General features: G+C 36.6%; 1 protein-coding gene across 1 annotated transcript in view; it reads left to right on the top strand.

The window, feature by feature from the left end:
• Positions 1-21,800, top strand: part of DDX10 (DEAD-box helicase 10) — a 159,927-nt gene that overhangs the window by 126,386 nt on the left and 11,741 nt on the right. The window contains exon 17 of the mRNA XM_032680229.1: positions 21,041-21,174. Within this exon, the coding sequence (XP_032536120.1) occupies positions 21,041-21,174 (134 nt within the window). The remainder of the gene's footprint in view (positions 1-21,040; positions 21,175-21,800) is intronic.

Raw genomic sequence — 21,800 nt, 5'->3', positions numbered from 1 at the left:
TTAAGTATGATATTTGTAAGCAAAGATAACAAGTTGCCTATTGGAAAATTGTGTCAAAGGCTGATGATAACTACTGTATTGCAGTAGCAACAACCATCTAACTTTTCATTGAAGGAGCAGGAAATATCCTCTGAAAGGCTATTCCATACATGCTACCTTGACAAGCTAATAAATTTTGACTATCTAAATTTTGCAGACCTTGTGACTGTAGTACTGAGTGCTGTGTGATCTTATAGCGTGGTTTTCATCGCCGCAATCTGATCAGGATTTAGTTCTGTTGAGATGTGCGGCAAGAGAAGAGGGACATACCCAGTGAATTCCTTAGACTTTGTTTCTGACTTTGGGCTGGAGCAGAGATTTGAACCATTTCCCCAAATGTCTGAAAGGCTTTTAAAAAGAGAAAAAATATAAAGATGGGATTAAAAAGAAATTGCAATGCATATGTGATGTGATGGTGGTACAAGCATTTCTTCCAGTAACTGTAGATCAGGCCAGGTTACACTGCTCTCTGGATCTGTTGCTGGTAACATCATCTTCCTTTTGAGAGGTATTTCCAAAGGTATTTTCCAGGCCATGTTGTTACATAGAGAGGATGAGAATTTCAACAGCTTTCTCAATTATTTGCAATGAACCATACTAACTTTCAGAAGTGTGTAGGTTACAATTAAAAATGCAGATATGGATTATGATGGCTTCTTGAAAACAAGAAATATTTTTGTAAATGTGTGAAATCCTTTCCAGGTATAATACTGTATAGCCTTCTTAGCTTTTCATTAATTGATTGCCAGTGTTTTTATGGCACTAATCCCTGAATTATGGCAGTAAAGTTTGTGCATCACAGTGTCAGTCCTAGAAAAAAAATGGTACTCAACCTCAATAATAGTCTCATTTGGAGAGTTGAACTGCAAACATGTAGAAAATGTTACTGTGATGCTTGAAAGAAATAGTCTCAAGGTGCTCTGGATACAGTGCTCTGGATATCCAGTGCTCTGGATACACAGGGGCAGCTTCTGTAGTGCACATGAAGGAGAGGATAGAGGGCTGTAACTTCTGCTTTACTGTTTTGCCTGAGACATTCTGAACTCTTCCTGTGGAAGAGGATTCTTCAGGGAAGTCATACTTCTTGAAATTGTGGTGCTTTCTTATTGTTTGCAAAGCATGCTCATGGGTTATCTTTTCTAGGAATGGTTTTAAAAGGCAGTGGGACATCTTACGTAGGAATATTCTTTAATCATCAGGCAATATCTAGTAGTTTGAGGAACAGCTGGAAATTTTTTTTATTTTTGGCTATTCTGTATTGATTTTGTAAGTTTATTCATTTATTGATTATACTGTCTTATAGCTTTGAAAGTTACTTAAAATGAAAATTCTATCTTAACACACAACTGGAGCTAAGACCTTGACTTTATGGAAGCTCTTTAAATGCATTTTTAAAAGGAAAACTTGAATATAGTTTTCTATTTTTCTCTATCTGATGACAACCTTCAGTTTTATGGAAGTCGATACTAAGTACTAGTTTGGACAGTAGTAGGCTGCTTTTTTTCCATAATAGAGCCTTTATGTATTGTACCTTCTTGTGCAAAAAAATATTTTAGGGTAACTTACTAATCATACAGCTGTCACTGAACAAAAATGTTGTCAAGTGTTAGAGAAGCTATAAAAAAACTGTATTGGTAAATTGCATTTAAAAGAATCATGATGACATACATTTGTTTGACTTCCGTGATTGGGTCATTAAGTTAGGACTCAAATTAAAAGCAAGCTCTTTGTTTGTCTTTACATTAATATTGTAATGAGACATTTCAGTGTTAATTTTGTTTGTGACTTTCAACTTTCTCTGGAGCAGACATTGGAATATATGGCTGAGGAGGACTTCAAGTCTGTTAGAGATACCTCATGGATACATTTTGCTCTTGGGCTCAGGTTTCAGCCAGTCACCAGATTTTTTTATTTGTTTCTTTCCCTCTGAATTATTAGGGTTGAGGGTTCTTTTTGTTTTGCTCTGTAATTAGAGGTACAACATCCTCTGAAAATGTCCCTCTACAAATTTCTAGCTTTCATGAGAACTAGGAAAAATCTTCCTGAGGTGTTTTATAGTTGTAGTTTTTGGTACTTGTACAGGTTTCTCTTGTAAAGTTTTGCTAAGTGTTTTAGTGTATGGCAGCAAGGTTTTTTTGGAGTGGTTGCCTGCCCCTTCCATTCCTGTCTTAGTTGAATTTTGATGCTAACTGGGTTTTGTTTTTGAACAATTTAATTGCTTCTACATAGTAAAAGATAAAGATGCTATCATGTAGTGGCACTTCTGACACGGTAGTGCTTGTAGATATTCGTGCTCTGGATGTGGTACTCACCGTTTGGGTGGTGTCAGAGTTTAAATAAAAATAATAACCAGTTGCCTCAGATCATCTGTACTCTAATCTCAGTTACTTGGAACCATACTCAGAGCAGATGTTTTAACCTCTTTCCCATTATATGTATTATCACACAAGAAAAAAAGTGAAATGGTTAATCCTTAGATTAATTTTTGTGTATTGGTAGGTGATTTCTTGTTGACGTTAAAACCCTGAGCACTCTGAAATTATTTGTTTCTTTTGTTGTTCTGACTTTGCTGTTTTAAATTCATCTTCAGTTGAAAAGAATGCAAAACCATCAGGTCTACAGAGTAGCTACTTTGTGGAAAAAAGAGAAAACGTAATTGTAAAGCAAGTGGCTTGATGCAAATGTATTTAGTTGAAGGTGTTGCTGTAGCCTCCAGTCATCCAAATGTTGCCCTGAATATTTTTTAATGAATTAGACTTTTTTTTGCATATGTCCTTGTGGCAGCTACATTAATCATAACTGCACTAAACCAGTTGCATGCTAGCAACAGTTTTTAATTTATTTTTCTTAAATGAGGTATTCATAAAAAACCTCTATGCTGTAGCATATTTCTTAGAATATTGCAGTATTATAAATGAAATGATACATCAACTGATTCTTGTAGCTTCCTTTTCAGTGAGATTCAGTGGACTTTCTAGCATAGAAGCTTGTATCTGTCACCATCTGAGCAGTGAATTAACTAGGTCATGTAGTGGCTGACTAAAGATTAACATTTCTTAGATGAAGTAAAATACCCTTCTATTTTAAATATATTTTTCAGGTCTTAAATCATAGACCATTTAATAGGGATGGCTTAGAATGCAGACAGAAACATTTGAACAATGAAAGGAGCAAGTCTCCTGTGTATGGGGTGCTCTCAAAGAAAGAATTGTTGACAGCACAACCTATCTCAGATACTCCAGATGGGTTTTGTAATTCAAATTTATTGTTTTCTTCTTATCTCTCAGCAAGGACACTAAAAGAAAAAGTGACCTTGTGATTTTTTTTTTTCTTATTCAACACATTTGCAAGTAACCTACCGTTTGTCAGATTGTACATTGATTTCTAGGAATATAGCTAACTGTTTTCTTTCAACAAGTCAATATAAATATTGTTTCCATTAAATTTGCACCTTTATTTTATGCAACTGGCCTATGTGTGTTTACGAAAAATGTGCTAAACTTAAACAGCTTGTGACAAAGCCATGAGAAATTCTTTGATCCTAAAGATGCCTGCTAGTCTTTTTTAAGTAACTGTGAATAAGTGCACACTCTGCTATTTAACATTTATAGTTAGAATTTATTTTAAAAGCCTGTACTTATTCAGGTAATTAGCTAAGAACAATTAAGCCTAGTCTTCTTTCATCAAAGCCAGGATTAAAGGTAGGGCACTATAGATAACTTTTTTTTAATTTTACATGCAAACCAACACTACTTGAACAGTCAGAGAGCAAAAGGAATTCAATTCTAAGCTTTTCTGTGAACTGTAACCTTGTATCCTCAAATACAAGTGCTTTGTCTTGACTAGACTTTAGAAGTTGTTTAGATTGTAAAAGTGATCAGCTGTGTGTAATATCTAATAGTTCATATGCCCATTTTAGCACTTAAAAACATCTTCTTTGACTTCCTGAAATTCTGCGAGAAGCTACTGTTGTAACAATCTAATAGCATTTGGATTTAGGATGCAGTCTGGAGTAGCTTCATCCAGGAAGACAATGGGCACATGACTGTCATGTTTTGGAACACACGACTGCGTTTTATGCTTTCATTTAGAGTAGATTAAAGCAAATATGCCTGTTTTCCTGGGCCAATCCTAGCTGGAAATTGTCTGCTTTCTGCTCATAACTTACCTTGTGAATGTTGATTACTGATGGAGAGATGTCAGGTCTTTTAATTAAGAATGGGTTGGTAGATATTGAGCTAATCTTGTGACATAAAATTGCTGCTGACCATGTCCATAGGAGTGCTGGGCTGTGCAGTACTGTCAAGAAAGCTCACTAGTTCCTGAAGGTAACTGAAGCAGTTGCATATTCTTCTGCATTGGGCCATAGGGGATCCCATCTTACTGTGGTTCTGGGCAGCTTCAGATAGAGTAAAACTTGCTATGAAAAGATATTTTGTTTGTTGAAAATTGTTTATCTCTGGTTGAAAGTACTACTGTAGAAATAAGAACACTGATTTAAATTAGAATAGATAATAAACATAGTTTTGTTTCTTACGTATGAGTTCATTGACATAATAAGTCTTTCAGCCCTTCCAGTGTACCCTATTGGATTTTCTTTTGTATACTTTCATTATGTATTATAACTACTTGACTGTAGAAAAACATTGAATTGGTGTAGCTATGCAAATGTTCTCTAAAGAGCTGATATATGGTGTAGTAATTCACTTCTCTTATTAACAGACTAAACAGCAATAAATGAATTAAAAAGAATAATAGAACAGGTAATTAAAAGCAATAAAGAAATCTTGAAAATGTCATATGCCAATGTTAAATCATGTTAAATATTATTTAACACGACAAATGGGCAAACAAATTCGTAATGATGATTTTGGAGAGCTTAGTGAAGCACCCGTAAAACTACGAAAGCATGAAAGGGCTTAGTATAATGTGCAGCTCACTTTTTCTTAGCCAGTTATTTTTCATTAACATCAGGAAAATTGGTCAATGTGCAGAGGGGATGTCAGGCTTCATATGGCATCTGTGAGGACTAGTATGCTGTTAACAGGCTGTCATTTTTGAAACATTGTGAACCTATCTTGACCATCTCTATCTAATACTTGATATTGTTCTAACAATCCCAGCCTGTGTATGCATATCTGCATTGAGCAATTACATTTAATTCTCTGTTTTTGAAAGTCAGAAAAACAATTAACATTCTTTGTCTCACAAAAGTGAATGACCTGCTGAAAAATCATATCATAGAATCATGGAGTGGCTTGGGTTGGATAAGCCCTTCAAGATCATCCAGTTCCAACCCCCATACCATGGACAGGAACACCTTCACTAGACCGGGTTGCTCAGGGCCCCATCCAGCCTGCCTTTCTGGGCTGCAAGTGCACATTGTGAAAGAATGCAAATGCATATATAATATTCTCTATGAATTGTGTATATATATGTGTGTATATATATATATATATATTTATATTTGAATCACAATATCAATAAGGTACAGGGAGTTGAACATTTACACAGGATGACACTATTGCGGTATTCAAATCACCATTCAGATTAAAAAAAAAAAAGAGCATCCTCTCAGTTTGGAAGGGTTCCAGAATTAGCTGCTGTCAACTACATTTGTAGAAGTGTGCCATGATGACTCTTATATTACTTCTCTAAAATGCCAGTTTTACCCAGCTTTACACTTAGTCTGTTTAGGCATTCATTTAACTCTTCTACACCTTTGAAGAAACAGGGATTTAAGACTGATCAGCTGAAACCTCTTCAGACTTATTACAACATATGCAACACATTGATGCTTGCTGTTCTACCTATATTGGAAAGAAAATAAAGTTCATAAATAAGGTACCTGCGTGTGGAGCACTTTGGAAAACCTCCATTCCAGTTTTGTCTTTATTCTGCCTCAGCTTAATGAGCCACATTTGTTCAAATTCAGAGGTGTCAGTGCAGCAGCAGCAAGAACGTTTTGGTGCAGTAGTTCTTGTATGTCTTGTAGTCACTGACTCTATTTAGCATGGAGGGGGTTTATTGTTTTTTCACTTTTCATTCTTTCCGAAAGCTATGGAATATAATTTGGTGCATCTTCATTTCCAAATAAGTGTTCTTTAACACAGTGAAAGTGACTGCAGCAGGCATTATGTAAACCATATCAAAAGCATTGAATAGATGGAAAAGGTGAGGAGAAATATGAAAATAGCAAAGTTGACAAACTACTTGTCCAAAATTCTCTCTAGGAAAATTCTAGATTGAAATTCTGACTATTTCATATTTACAAAATAAAACTAATTGATCTTGAAAATACAGTACAGTGCATGTCTGTGATGAAATGGATTTAACATTTTAGTAATGAAGCACAAACAGCAAACTAGAACCAAAATAGCTTTCCAATATTTGCGTTTCTTCTTATGCTTCTTATGTTAATTATTTTATGGTAATTCTCAATTTATCAGTACACATCCTTAAGCATTTTACCTCCTTTTATTTGTGCTGTTTATTTATATCCAGCATTTCATCAGGATGCGCTCACAATCTCTTTGTTATAGGAAATATGCAGTCAAGAAATACTATGAAAGACTCATCTTTCAAGTTATTTTCTACACAAAATCTTGGCTTCTTGGAAACTTGTAATAAATACTGTATATTTTGTTTGTGACTGTCATCTCTTCTAGAGGCTTGTTTGTACAACTCAATACACACAAAAGATTTTGGAATTTCCTTGTAGCAGTACATGCCCGTGCCCATGATGCTGGTACAGATAAGAGATACAGATACTGGTCTGAAAAGCAAGTGGTGTTTACATATGTTGAAAAGCATGTGTAAAATCGGAATTTTCTTCGAGTACAGATTGCTTCAGAGAAATAAAGCTTAGAGCACAATTTGTGCTGAATTAATACTGAAATTTTAACAGATACTGCATTCTACCTATCTGATTGTCAGGAAATGGAGTGAAATTGCTCAGATAAATCTGAAATTCTTAGTTTCTTCTCTTGCATAACTAAGTAGGTTTCTCTGCAGCAGGGAAATGGTTTTCTGCTCTTCCAGTAGAGCTATTTTTCCAAGAGACAGTTACTTTCGGCTTCTACTTAATAGTAGTTAGCCAGTAAATCTATGTTTGTGCATTTGTTTGATATCAAGGAGGAAGTGATGTAGAATTTGTAAATATCAATGTAAATCTGAATATGATTCCAAGGAATACTTGGTTTGGACTGTTCTGAAAAGGTATTTATTCAAAATGTGAATGGTAGAGTACTAGGCTCTATTAATAAAACTATTTTTTGGAAATGTAGAAAGAGGAGTAACCTTTGAAGAAAAGTATTAATATGGTAATAACACCCCCCCCCCCAAAAAACAAGAAACCAACCGCAAAAAACACCCCTCTTCTGTGCCACAGTGTCAGTACATCATTCTCATAGGTTTTCTGAAGCTCAGAATACTGAATCCTTTAAGCTGGGCTTTCCTTGTTTGGTTTTGGTAATTTGGTATGATAGTAATTCTAGTTTCATTTATTGCTTGAGACTAACTTGAATCCAAGTGTTAGTCTGATGTATCAGAGGTGTCCAAGAATCTCTTTGGGTTTATTTTTTGATAATTTATTTCCTGGTTAAAAAAAAAAATCCATTCCCTTTATCACCCATTGATCTCATTTATCAGCTTTTTGTCACTGGAAGTAGTATTTGGGGTGCTGAAATGGATTGCCAGTGAGGTGTCTGAATTTCTCAAAGACATTGATCATGTTGGCAGTTGTACCTCTTCATCACAACTGTGAAAAGAAGTTATGGAACCGTGACTTGAATGATGAAGTCCCTTTAAAAAAAGGCATCTACAAATAACTTTTAATTTTTTTTTTCTTATGCATGATGTATAAAGCAGGATTCTGTACTTGTTTTATAAAATATACTTAATACAAAAGCAAGTTTAATTAAACTCATAACTGGAGATGTTAGAATGCTGATCACAGGTCTGAATATACTTCTTTCTAAATTTAGTTATATATTCTGAATTTCATGATGGATATTATGTACTCAGTGCTTTGGGAAGTCATGCATATGTAACAGGATATTCACTTAACAGTACCTCTAGCAAATGTTCTCTGTGCTAATGTTGTATGCCAAGTAGAATGTGATATAACAAATGATTATTTATTTTCAATAGATCATTAAATTTTATCCTCAAAATTTTGTGAGACTGCAAGAACTTAAAAAGGAAGTGTAAGCCATTTAAGTTATATGCGTGAGGAGATAGCTTTGTGGGTGCAGTCAAATCACAACTGGATTTTATAATCAGGTTGCTCTACTGAGACAGAAATAATTTTAGTGACTCTGTAAAGCTGAAATCCTAAACTTGTCAGTGGCAAAGAGTTGTAGTCCTGAAGAAAGCAAAAATATTATTGTAAGATAAAATGTTCCCCTTGCAAAGATATGTGACTGTGCAAAGGGGACCAGCCACTTAAGGCCCACATTTCTCAAACAGAGGAATACTCCTATGACTCTGAAATTATAATAATGTGTAACATTGTTTCAAAGTCACAGTTCTTCTTTTTGGTCTGTTTAACCTAACAGATGAGAAAAGTTTCTAAGAAAAAAAAAGACTTGGTTTCATCTGTTTGTTCTAAGTGTTAGGCCGAGAATTGAAGAATTATGTATTCTAAATCATTGTATGACAGGTAGTGGAGAAAGTAGCAATTGAATATATTTTATGTATGGGGTGTGTTATGGCTGCTGCCTTCAGGTTTTTGTCAAGATTGAAATGCTAAAGACTAGTGACTGCTAATTGATCCTTGAGAATGGGTCTCTAGGAGGTACTAATGTTGCCACAGGAAACCTCATCTTTCCCTCAGCAGTTGAGAAAATATGTTTAAAACATTTCTGCCAGTGGTAAACACCACGATATGGCAATATGTGCTGGTATGTCTACACTCAAGCAGTAGATCCTGTTTTCAAGTTTGCTGTTTCTGTTTACAGTATTTAACAATGAACAGCAAATGGTAATTGCAAGCCGATTGTGTAACAACACCAGAAAGTCAGTAGAGCAATTGAGCTGTTTGCACCGGAGTTCATATAGAGCAGTAAAGTTAGGCTAAAATTACTTTTCCTGACAGCTTCTGAGCATGCTATGATTTATTTTAAATCAATGAGATTAATATTTATCCTTCTTGTTCTCCCTTTCTTTCACATGTATGTTGCAAGTATTTGGGGAATGGGAGAGCAGAGGGAAACCATCTTATATTTATTAGTAACACGATAGGTATATATCAGCAACTCAATAAAAATAACAAAAAAGTTATTAAAATACATATTTAATTTGTTAGATACCTTCTTTTATTTTGGGGACTTAAAACAGTGGATAAAATGAAGGTATTAAGGAATGAACTATGAAAAAAAATTAGTAGAAAAATCTAAAAATAATGATTCAAGAAATAAAGTTGCTGATTAAGTTTCAGATAGGGATGTGATTTAGAGAACAATCATTAATAGAGAAAATGAGCTGTTTTTTCATAACAAGTTGTATCCTTTCCTGGTTCTGAAATGCTTATTCATTTGATATATTTGATAAGTTGAATTCAAGGTACAGTTAAAGGTTTAAAAATATGTTAGTATTTGAGGAACTGTGTTGTCTTTGTTTACTCTAAACCATCCTCTTTCAGCCTGTGAGTATAAATTAGATTGGAAGCTGTAGCCGTACCAAAAAAGAAGATAGGGTGCTCAGAAGTAGTAAATTTTGTTAGCAATGCAGAATGTGTACATAAATGTTAATTTTACAATACAAGCACCTGCTTGGAAAACTTAATTTTTTTTCCATGTGTCTACTGTATTTAAGATGGGAATAAGAGTCAGGCTTGACACTAACCATGATGAAAAAATTATTAGCAAACACTTGGCAACTACTGACGGCTCTTTTATCATTTGCTAATGGAAAAGGAAAACTGGGACTAAAGTATTAGCATAAAATAGTACCACATTTTGTGTAAAGTCCAGTGTAAGACAACTGTGCCTCAGAATACTGAAATAAAAACAAAAGTAGCAGTGATTTTTTGTGTAAAACACTGTGGGAATTAAATGTTTCCTGACTTTAATGAGGTTTATAATTACTGATTCAAATCACTGATTTAAATTGATCCACCCTGATGTTGCTATCTCTGATTCCTTGAGAACAGAAGTAAAATAGCATTGCTTTGGTACAGTATGAAGAGTGCAAGTTTGTACTTGCCTGTGTAATGTTAATGACATTATGTCTAGCCATACCCAAGTTTGATCATTCAGACAGTTTTACTAAAATGTAATTTCAGGGAGTTTGATAGAGCCATGTTCACAAAAGCTGTTCCCACAGGAGCTAAATGCCAAGGTAATCATCATACAGTGTACTGTATCCTGTTGTTATGGATATAATACATTATTTATGCAGTATAACGATGTTTTTAGATATTGTTGAAATGAACAGGCAAGCAAATGAATGACTATTAAGTTATAATATGTCATTAGCTGAACAATTGCAATTTTCTAGGTTAATTTGTAAAGATGCCTTCAGTGCGTGCAGAATGTTGAGACTGATTTGCTGCAAGTATGGACTTTAAGGGAGCAGCAAGAAGTCGGTTAAAAATCAATAATATGCTAATTACATCTACAGATGAGTATTTGTATACCACTTGTATTTCAGTTGCTAAATCTAAAAGTTGTTACTCAGTCACTGGAAATAGGGGAAAACATTTTGGCAGCGGTACAGAACCCAAAGACTCTTTCAGATAGCACAGTTTAGGTTCTTCAGCAGGCTATTGCATATGATATAATTAGGCACAGATTTAGGCTTTTGATGGCAAATTGTCTCAACTTTCAATTTTCCTCTCACTGCATTGTTTCAAATATTTTGGTTTTGTGCTGAGAATGAGATGATAGTTGTCTTCACTAGATTCATTTAATAAATGGTGATGTTTTCATGAGAAGACCTGAAAGACTGATAGAAAACAGAACAGCAGTGGGAAAAAAAATTACTTCTGTGAAATGAGGGTGACCTTCCCTTCTCCCTGTCAGATCTTTTGGTTGGTTTGCAGAAAAATTTGCAGTATGGTTTTCAAACTGTGACTGTTTCAAACAGTCTCTGACTGAAGAGTTCTGGAGTTAAGGGACTGTCAGGGGCACAGGAACAGCACTGTTGTTATTTACCATGCTTTGGTAATATTTTATTACTGTTACCTACCTACTTTTTGAGCCCATGTAAACTAATGTAGGCTATGGCAAAACATTCACGGTTTTTCCACTTGCCATGTGAAGAGGTGCCTTCAAATGTTCTGCCGTGTGTTCCCTAGTTCTGTTTGCTGTTGATTAAATTCCTCTATACCCATGACTAGCTGTTCTACCTCTTTGCTGTTTTTTCTGTGTCCTTCACGATCAGCTTCAGTGCCATTCTCATGCCTCCTTACTCTTCCCCTTTCCTACACTTTCCCATTTTTAAAATAGCTGACAGTTCTTCTCTCCTTGCTGGTTGCCTTTGTCATCCCTCTCAGCTCCATCAGATCTTCTCTTGGTAGTCTTCTTCTCTGAGTCCTTCTCAGTTCTACCTTATTGTTCTTCTCTGTTTGTCTTTGATTCTTGCTTCCACACTGGCCTTTCATACTTTTCAAACTGCCACATTTCTTCATGCCCTTCTGTTCATTAGCAACATAGACACGTTTCAGTTCTCCTCCATAGACATCATCCATCGTGTTCTTTAGCAACTGCTCTCTGGTTTCCCTCTTAGACAGCTCCTCTTCTCTGGAAACCCTGACATTATTCAGCCTTCCTCTCACTTGTTGGTCGGTCACTTGGCCTTTCCATGTCCACTCAGTTTTTCAGACGTTTTCAAATGTGACTACCCTCTGTTCTGATGTCTGTCTTCTCTACTAGTTCCTCCTTCATAATTTCAGGAATCTTATAGTCTTCAGGCTCCTTCTGTGACAATGTTGCACAGCCTTTCACATTTTTCTCCTCTTATCTATGGAGGAAAATAGAAATTCATATCTGTACTGATGAGTCTTATTTCAGTCTCTTTACTTCAGCTCTACCTTTCCATCCAAATTAAAATCTTAGCTGACATTTCATGGATTAGGCAATTCTCAAGAAAAAAGTTCAACCTTCTTTGCCACTGTCTTTAACAGTCAGTGTGGGTATCACCGCTTTCTCTCATTTTAGCATACGCCTTAGTGCCATGAGCACTGCCTGGTGCTTATCTAAATCCTTCTTAATTCTCTATTTGTCCTTTCATTTACCACAGATGACAAATGTTCTCTCTCTTTCCTGAAGAGAACTCTCCTGTAACACTGACTCTAAGCAGTTATCCTTAATTTCGGTGGCTTGGTTTGTTGGTTGGGTTTTTTTTTTGTTTGGTGTTTTTTTTTTTTGGTTGTTGTTGTTGTTTTTTTAAGTTGCTGTATGTTACTTTAGACCTGAAAATTTGTGTTTCTTTTGCTTAGTTGGCCTAGTAGATCTTGCCTCATAAATCTTTCGTGTTCTTCCCACTTGTCATTTCTAAGACATGCCTGTCATATTTGTTCATGTAGATAAAACTGTTATCAGGGGATATTATAATTTTCTTTTAACGAGTGGATGGCTGCCAGTCTACCTCAGAAGCTTTTTCAGTTTCTTCATTCAGGTTCCCCTTTGCAGCAATGCCTGTGAAAATACAAGGGGGCATGTCTGTAAGTCTTAATTCATCTGTTCTGTTGTGTCTTCTACTTAACTCTTATGCTTTTTGTGCCAGTTGTCTTCTGCAACATTTTGTAGAAAGGGATTCATGGCTTAAGAATGTGAATTCAACAATAATTATAAAATAAAATAAAATAAATGACCCTGCAAGTGTGTAGCATCAACCAGGTGCTTTCTGATTTACCTTCTGGTTACTTGTTTGAAAATTTGAAGAAATATGAAACTATTGCTGCTGCTACATAGATCTGGTATGAAGGCAGACAAGGTATTGTTCTCACAGCAAGTAATTGAGTCAGTGCTATGAGCAGCAATGCCTCTTCTTGGTTTCTTTTTCTCAGTTCATATAGAAGCAAGAGTAGCAGTTAAAATAACTTTCGCTGCCTGGAATTAGTTTGATTCATATTTTTCTCCCTGCAAATATGCTATTTTATGTGTGTATTTTGTACAAACATTTAGGGGATGTGACTTAGCACAGTAAAAACATGGAAATCTTGTCGTAGGACAAGCACTTAAAGCCAGCCAGTGTTACTCTTTGTTGTGTACTGAATACAAATCAGTTGTTCTGAAAAAAGAACAGAACTAAGCAGTTTACAGAATTACGTGACTTATGAGGTTTCCCTCCTGATTATTTCATGTCAGTGCTGCTTTTCATCTGTTCCTTCCTGAAAAATACACATCACTAAGCAAAGAGTGATCTCTGGTCCCAGTCCCTGCTGTGAGTAGTGGTGGTGGGGTGCTGCTGTGTCACGGCAGGGAATGCAGTTCCCTCAGGCTTGTTCAAAAATGCCAGAAAGTGATCCAGAGAAAATTCTCTTGTGTGGGCACTCTCTCTGTGGACATATGCTGAGGTTCCTTGGAGAAGACTGATATGTTGAAATGTTTGAACACAGAGACTACTTGGGAGAATTGCTCTCTGTATTTGAGCTGACAGCCATGACTACTGTGAACCTAAAAGTGGAGAGAAAGGAGGAGTGTAAAGAGACAGTCCAAGGATTATGTGTTGAGAATATAAGTTTAAAAACAGCATTCTGCGCTGTGGTTTTCTGGCTGGTGTTGTTGTTGTTGTTGTTTTTTTGTGTGGTTTTCTTTTGGTTGGTTGGTTTGGTTTGGGTTTTTTTTTTTATTTTTTGAGAGGACCTTATTATTTTGGACAATTATGTTGGCAGGTTTAATTCTACCAGACTTTTTTACTTATTTCCTGAGTCACAGCAAATAAGCCTCTTTTATTCCCTGTACTACTAGCTCACTTGCAAGCAAAATACCTGACAATCTAGCATTAGAAAGGTTTAAAAATAAAAATTCTGTAGACTTTTCTGGTCTGAAGCCTTTGCACTGTTAAATGCTTTAAGTCAATTCTCTTTCAGATGGGATGTAGTGTGAATGGTAGCATCTCTGTCTACCTATTAGCATGACACATGTGGGAACCTTTTTACTATATAACCTATAATACTATAAAAACATGTATACACTATAACCTGATATACTATTAACCTATATGTATATACATCATCATCATGGCCAGGCTTCGTGAACGAAGATTTGGGAAGGGCTCTACCTATCTTTGTCACAAGCATGCTGGTGGCTAAAAAGGCCAATACGAGACAGGCATGTCTGGTTGCAAAAGGCACAGCAGAAAGACTCCTTAGGTGGTAAATTCTGCAAGGCACGATTCTTTCTGCATTGTCTTTTCTCCTCAAGGGTGATCCTGCATGCGTTCTCAAAAGCATCAGCAGCGTTATAGATGGTGTGTCTCCAGGCCTCCCGATTGGAGGCCAGAGTAGACCAGTTGTGTTGATCAATATGGCCAAGGCTGAGATGTTGTCTCAGGGAGTCCTTGTATCTTCTCTTCGGGGCTCCTCTCTTGCGGCAGCCGGTGGCAAGTTCACCATAAAGCAAGATCTTAGCGAGGCGGTGGTCCTTCATCCTTGAGGCATGTCCTGCCCAGCGCAGCTGTGTTCTCAGCCGGGGCTGCAGCACCGTGAAGCACGCCTTCCCGGGCATATGTATATACACACACACACAAAATATATATATAATCTATATATATGCACTAGAGATGAAGGTTAACCCAAATGCCAGAGACTTTGTTTATGGTACTAAAGATCCTAAGGTGGATCGGTTATGGCAAATAAACCCACTGTGTGCTCATGCCCCTATTTCATTATGCTGGAACTATTAGCACTCCTATGAAATCTGTGTGCAAGCAGTCTCTAAAGTCAAGATTATGTGCAGTAGGTTAAACCCTTCTGCTTGCCAGAATTTCTTGTATTTCAGTGTGTATTTTGCTTCTGGTGCTATGCACCTAGTAACTTAGTTTCTTTTAAGTTGTATTTTCATGACTGTAACATGAATTACATGTAAGGTAATAGGATAGTTGTTTTATCCTGATATTAGCCTACCCTTATTATTAAAATCATGTTGTTAATTGTGGCTAGTAACAACTGAAAGAAGATTGTCTTAACAATAAGTATTCTGCATGGGTTTTACAGGAACAAATTAAAAAAGGAGAAGCATAAGGTCTAGTTCTGACACATATCCATTATAATTCAAATGCAGGTAAGAGCAAATATAATATAAAAAAAGGCTTTGAGTATATTTAGAACTTCTCAGCATTTCGTTTTGAGGTAGATGAGTTTGTAATTGTAAATTTACCAGATTATATTATCTTTCTCTACATGGATTCATTGTGTTGCTATTAACTCTAGTATGGACTCTTAAGTACTTTATAAAGATCAAATTTTACAGATAAGGTATATTCTTACAGCTGTGAAAATACAGAAGTTTTACTAATATTAAAAAGCCAGAAGCAAATGTGTGGAAATTTCTACAAGTTTTGTGTTTTCAATGATGATGAACTTAGCTTGTGGCAGGAGCCATTTCCAGCACAGATTGCTTTGCTATAGTTACCAGAGATTTGAATGTCAGAATATATACATCAATGTCTGCTGGTTTGGAACACAGGCTTACCCATTCATTGACCATAAAATGTGGGGCATTTAGGAATGCCAAGAAAGAAAATTAAGTATTTTCATGTGCATTATGTGAGACCACTCTGCTGGCTAAACTAGGCTTACTGTGTTATTTAAGGTGTCAGATTGCTTGAAAAGAAATAAAGAATGCCTGCATGAAGTTGAACCTTGGTGTTACTGCAAGTGATTGGGAAGGGTGAATTATTTGAAGATGAAGCTAAGAGTTATCTGTCCCTTCCACTGAAAACCAAGTGGTGTGAAAACCAGAAACTATGACTGACCCCTTTGAGAGCCCAAAGATTAGTGAGATCATCTTAGTGCAAAGACTGTGTCTGTCTCACTAACCTGGAACCTTGATTTCTCCAGTTTTTGGCTATCAGCCTTTCTGACCAGGCCATGGAACACTGATGCACCTTAGATGGTAATGGAGTGTGGTTGTCCAGTTTTTGCATGGCTTAGGCAGCTCCTTGTATGTCAGATCAGCACTTGGTTTGCTCCACTGCCTCACAGTCAGTTTTCAGTATCGTCTAAGGCTTTGGTGTTGATCTTCAAAGCAACTGTTGGATCAAACAGCCCAGCAACATCAAAGGTTGTATTTCATTTGTGAACTGCCAGAATAGTAGTATTCCTTTGGGCAATGTAGGTGCTATCAGAGCAAACATGCATCAGCTGGGAACAGTGTTGTGGGTTGGGGGTACAGGCTGTGAAAAAACCCCACAAACCTGTGAGGCGATCAGGGGAATCCAGAGTAAGGTGTTTTAAAGAAAATGCTACGAACCTCCTCTGTTTATAAATATGTTCCATCATAAACATGATGCAGAAACAACTTCTGTTTTCATCTGAAAAATAATTGTCAAAGAAAAGAAAATTAAGAAAATGTGGAATGCTGTCAGATCTTACAAAATACTATATTTTAAAATATCCTTTTATATGAACCATAATAGGCTAAACTTCTAAAAGGTGTGTACTTATGGCAGGGTAACCTCCTAGCAGTATTTAAAACTTACCTTTTCTTAGCATTATAAGCACAAGTACCACATACTGGGAGAGGCCATATTGGCAAAAATTGAAGGGTAGCACAACTCAAAAAGGACTGAATGTTTTATGAGTGTAATTTTGGTGGACTCAAGTCTGATCAAATTCTAAACAAACCTTGAAAGTTTTGTTTTCATCTAATCAGAAATATTCTCCGAGTGTGCTTTGTAAAGTACTATACACAGAACTAATGGTGCCTAATCATTTATTTCTCCCCCCTCAACCTTGTTTGGAGAAACCGATAAATTCCCTAGAGTGTTGAACATAAAAATTGCAACCCTGGACAATTTAATTGAAGGGAAATCCCCTTATTAAATTAGATTAAATTAAATACCATAATAAGTATATATTTTGTAAATTAAATCTTGGCAAATACAACTTTTTTTTTTTATGTATGTGCAGGTTTTGATGGTGGGTTTTTTTTAGTTCTCCCTTTTTTTCTGGTGATAGTAGATAACTGCCACCTGAGAGCCTACTGCCTGGTAGAAATAAGACATCATTCTGTTCTTTTGGACATTTGAGTCCCTTGAGTGTCTGAGGTACATCAATTTCTTCATTTTCAGTATCTCGCAGCCTGCATAACACATTTACCTGAGCTCCACCAGCCATTCAGTCTTTTTTAGGAGGACAGAAAGTTGTCATTACATCTTGTAACAAATGCAAGTAGAGTTGAATTGGAGGTATTCTGTTGAGAAATGTAGCAAAAGCTCTAGAGGAACCTGTCCTGTTTGCCTTATTGGGTGTATGTTTCCAAAATGTCTCCGTACAATCCTAAACATCCACTGGTCAGATTATGTGACCAATACATCTGTTCTAGAACAAGCAGGAGTCACTAGCATTGAGACCATGTTGCTGAGAATTCAGCTGCTCTGGGCAGGGCACATCTCAAGGATGAATGATCACCGCCTCCCTAAGATCTTGCTCTATGGTGAACTTGCCTCTGGCTGCCGCAAGAGAGGAGCCCTGAAGAAAAGATACAAGGACTCCCTGAAACAACATCTCAGCCTTGGCCATATTGATCAACATAGCTGGTCTACTCTGGCCGCAAACCAGGAGACCTGGAGACACGCCATCTATAACGCTGCTGTTTCCTTTGAGAATGCACACAGGATCACTCTTGAGGAGAAAAGACAATGCAGAAAGAATCGTATCCTGCTAAATACACCACCTGAGGAGTCTTTCTGCTGTGCCTTTTGCAATCGGATATGTCTATCTTGTATTGGCCTCATAAGTCACCAGCGTGCCTGTAACAAACGTGGATAGTGCCTTCCTAAATCTTCGTTCGCGAAGTCTAGCCATGATGACAGTAAGGTCGAGTATGATCATTGTTGACTTGGTACAATGGGGAAGGTTGAAGGCAACAAGGTTTCCGAAACCTCTAGTGCAGAAATTCTGCTGAATTTTTCTAAAATGTTGAGTTTGCATAGGAAGAATTTCTTTAGGCCTCAGAGGGAGACTACGTGAATGCAAAAATGTTTTCATCTCAATGTCATGTTCAAACTGGAAGTCTTTGTGCAAAGTTTCTGTGGAACTGGATTACAAAATACATGGGCTGGTGTCGTCTGAAGATAGAAAGAGCCTGTCACCCTTGAGCAGAATGAAAATAGCAAGATGATTGCTAGCAAATCCAGTTCTCCTGGCCGGTCTGATTTGATGTCTGAACAGGTTTCCTTCCACAGTTGAAGTTGGTAATAAATACACCCTCCAAAGTCTGTGTTACATTGTCACTAATCTTAGACATGAAGTACAGGCAGTTGAAATCTGTTCTTTGGTTAATCTCTTTTTTTATAGCAATTGCCTTAGGAAGGGTCGCATCCTGAGTCTGTAAATTGCATCCTATTTGTATCTGAGGAAGTATTATATGTGTAATTTTGAACTATGATTTTACTTCTTTTCTCCAGCTCTTGTGGTGAGTAATGTGAAGTCACAAGATTTCTTCTTCCTGACTGGCTGATATAGATTTGAAGCAAGAGAGGAAAAATAATGAGTTTCTGTTGTTCAGCTGTGGATGATAAATGTTCCTGTTGAAGTTCTTAACAATTTCAAGGTCTTACGAATATTTTAATGAATATATAACTGGTGATACTTATAAGATAAACAACTTCATGATTCCTGATGAATGAAAGAGGCATCTTTGCCATTATTTCTTTTGCTATAGCAAGTGTTATGTTTAAGACTTCTCTGCATATTTTCTTTTGGAAAAAATTAATATGAATATTTAATGGAAGTGAAGGTTTGATCTGCATGTGTGTAATTATCTTTTACGTGTGCATATATAAATGACAAAACTTAGGAAACAATGCAGTCTCAACACTTCACTGACATAACTGAGAATGTGAATGAACAGCCCAAGATGATGGGCTGCCAATTAGACTGCCAGTAAATGTTAGTATTACAGAACTCTGTTGCATGATGTTGCACATACACATTAAAAAATACTTCATTCCATACAACAGCTTTGAATGCTACTTCTCTTTTTCAATTCTTTTTAGATGTAAGATTGGTATGCACCAGTTATATTGAAAGAATGGATGCAATGGGAAGGACAAGTAAAGAGCAAATATTTAATGTTTAGAGAACTTGAAATAAGCTATAATTTAATGCAGAATGCTTTTCAGTTATGGAAATTAATTAGCAGAAAGGTGACCTTCAGAATAGTTTTCCGTGGAGTTAATAGTGCTCTATAGTATTGTACTGAAAGATGAGCTTGGAGATTTTTTTGGTAAAAAAAACTACTTTGTTGTGAAGTAGAACCTGAAGTTCCTGATAATCAGTGTGCTTTTTGATAGGTGGTTTTACCTTAGGAAGCTTACAGTGCTGCAGAGTCTGATGATACTTTTAGTGTTTTTATACACCCAGCTATATTACCTTTATTAGTATTTCAGAGTGGTAAAGAAAAAAATGTGTGTTTAGTATGTTTTTCCTCTACCTTCTGATTGCAGATGTAGCTTTTAGCCATATCTTCTGCTTGCTTTCAGTGCACTGCAGAAGTGTCACTGGTCAAGCAAGAATGGACTCTTGCAGAGGTGACTAATCTTACCTCTCACCAGCTCATTGCCTTTCACGCATTCTATATGCAGATATAAAAGAGACCATTGGTATAGTTTCTCTTGGCTTTTTGTGATTTTCTAAAATTATTATTTCTATTTTTTTATTGTGGGAAAGTAGGTGCACATAAACACTGTTCTTTTAAAACCAGCTGACAGAAATGGTGAAAGATCAGAACAAAAATTAATTTTAAATATATAATGATGTGAAGGTATTCATAGAACGAAAGATCATTTAAATGGGTACTGTTTTGGAAACTCAGCTGTGTGCACGTTGATTAGGTATATAAACAAAAGGTAGCAATGTCTTTAATAAGAGTTTCTTTGCATTTGTTTGTGCTTTTTGTCATAAATATGCATGGATCTAGGGTTCACATTGCTTAGAAATGCCTGTGAGCTTTCTGTTTGCATTTCTGTGTACATATACAATTACATATGCCCTCCAGTCTGTCTGGTTTTTTCCGTGCCTATTAGCAAAAACTTAGAAAAGTGGTGCCATCAGTTCAGGACTGAGTGGAGCAGAACTTATATCTGCAAAATCAGTCAGCTTTTTTTATATTATCCAATACTTTTATGGAGCAGCATCTTCTGTGCTCTCTTTGTTAAAGAATTGGTGAGGCAGTACCGTACCTTGGGGAAAGTTGCCAACACCAGCCGCCCATCCTAAGACATGCTTTGGGGACAGAGGGAAGCTGGACCGCAAGGAGGGATCTGGGAGAAAGCCTGAAGAACATGCATCTCATGTGGAGGATGGTTGAAACTCCCTTAGAGCAGTTAATTCAGTTTAGGCAGCATTTTGGTTTTTAACTGCAAGGACACCCTGATGTGTTTTAAATCAGAGTATTTAATGAAATTCACCTTATGGCAGTGATTAATGTGTCCATAAGTGAGTCTCTCTTTGCCAGGGTGTTTCTGAGAGACAGTAAAGCTGCATATTACTTAGACACTTGCTCTTGGATGGCTGTTGATTAGTTGCTGCGCAAATCTCTCCTAGATTTGGTAGATTTAACGTGACAATACTGGAGGGTAGAATTTGAATGTAAATTCTTGTTCTTCCTTTTTTAATGATATTTCTTCAAACTTTAGCAAAAAGCCTTGGAGGAGAGCACTGATGATGGCAGAAATTATTCTATTTTCCTGCCTATGATAGTGGTGGTCTTTGGCTGCGGTTGAGGCCAATGGTTTTTGTTACAACCTCCCTGTTTATTGATGGGGTTGTGGCAAGTAACATGGACTTGCTTGCTTGTCTTGTAACTTTCCATTTGTCACTTGGCAGGCTGAAGAGGAAACAGTGGCCTTTCTTGCTCACAGTGGAAGTGAAGAAGAGTTTGATCCGAGTACTCTTCCAGATCCTGATAAATACAAAGATTCTAATGAAGAGCAAGATTCAGAAAGTGAAGACAGCTATAGGTATGTACCATCTTCCATGATCATTTTGAAATGTTCATGTTTTTATACACTTTTGTTTAGATATTAGGAACCCTGAGATTAGCTCAGTTAGTTAGTGTGGTACTAACAATACCAAGGTTGTGGGTTCAATCCCTGTATGAACCATTCACTTAGGAGTTGGACTCAATGATCCTTATGGGTCCCTTCCAACTCAGAATACCCTGTGATTCTGTGAACTCATCTTAAAATCATCCTCTTTCTCTTTTAGTATTTAAGTTTTAGTTTGTGTGTTAGGTGCAGAACAGAAATCTTAGCCAAAGGGTGTTATTGTCTTTTATGAAGCTATATGAGAAAGATTTTTGAGTCAGTGTCAAAGGGATCTCAGTGAGACTGTCTCACCTGCAAAAATCTTGACTAATTCCCTGGAGGTTTTGTATATTTCTGGGGGGGGTTGACCCTGTCTGGACACCTAAGCTGCTCTGTCACTGCCCTCCTCAGCTGGACAGGACAGAGAAAGTATAATGAAAGGCTCATGGGTTGAGATAACACCAAGGAGAGATCTCTCACTGTTTAATGTCATGGATGAAACAGACTTGACTTGGGGAAAAAATGAATTTAATTTTTTACCAATCACATCACAGTAGGGT

The sequence above is a fragment of the Chiroxiphia lanceolata genome, chromosome 2 (genome assembly GCF_009829145.1).
Source record: "Chiroxiphia lanceolata isolate bChiLan1 chromosome 2, bChiLan1.pri, whole genome shotgun sequence".
In the NCBI taxonomy this organism is placed as follows: Eukaryota; Metazoa; Chordata; class Aves; order Passeriformes; family Pipridae; genus Chiroxiphia; species Chiroxiphia lanceolata.
The sequence above is the reverse complement of the archived record's forward strand: the minus strand, read 5'-3'. Positions and strand labels throughout refer to the sequence as shown.